General features: G+C 52.5%; 1 protein-coding gene across 1 annotated transcript in view; it reads left to right on the top strand.

Moving 5' to 3' along the window:
- LOC119589226 overlaps window positions 1–476 on the top strand; it is a gene marked incomplete at its 5' end in the record, with an annotated part of 73,080 nt that overhangs the window by 59,183 nt on the left and 13,421 nt on the right. Inside the window, 1 exon segment of the mRNA XM_037937831.1 lies at window positions 177–347. Coding sequence (XP_037793759.1) covers window positions 177–347 — 171 coding nt within the window.

Below are 476 nucleotides of genomic sequence, written 5' to 3'. Positions count from 1 at the left end.
AACAGAAATGTCCGCACTTCCTTTTCTAGTTTAAGTCAACTGATGAATCATTTTGAGAATAATCATTAAATACTTAGAAAAAAGTATTTAGAAATATGGAGTTGAGAATCACCGGTTTATTGGACTTATCGTAAACGTTAACAGCTCAAGTGCCATGTAAAATTACGCGCCCACAGAACCCCCTCGTGTGGACGGAGGAGTACGCCCTCGCATCGCCGTGATCACGCCCACACACGTCCGTCAGATCAGCTGCCCTGTGACGGCCACGCCCAGCCCGGTCATCTTCTGGGTGCGGGAGAACCACGTGAGGGATGACCTCGACTACCATGATGACCCCACGTTGGAGGGTAAGTGGGACGAGGGGGGGGAGGGAGGAAAGGGGAGGGGGGAAGGGAGGGAGAGGGGGGTTGGGAGTATGGGTGGGTTTAGGGAGTGTAATATGTGCATGCACATGCATGTGGACATGCGCGCGCACG

The sequence above is a fragment of the Penaeus monodon genome, chromosome 25 (genome assembly GCF_015228065.2).
Source record: "Penaeus monodon isolate SGIC_2016 chromosome 25, NSTDA_Pmon_1, whole genome shotgun sequence".
Classification (NCBI taxonomy): domain Eukaryota; kingdom Metazoa; phylum Arthropoda; class Malacostraca; order Decapoda; family Penaeidae; genus Penaeus; species Penaeus monodon.
Note: the sequence above shows the minus strand (reverse complement) of the source record. Positions and strands in the feature narration are given on the sequence as shown.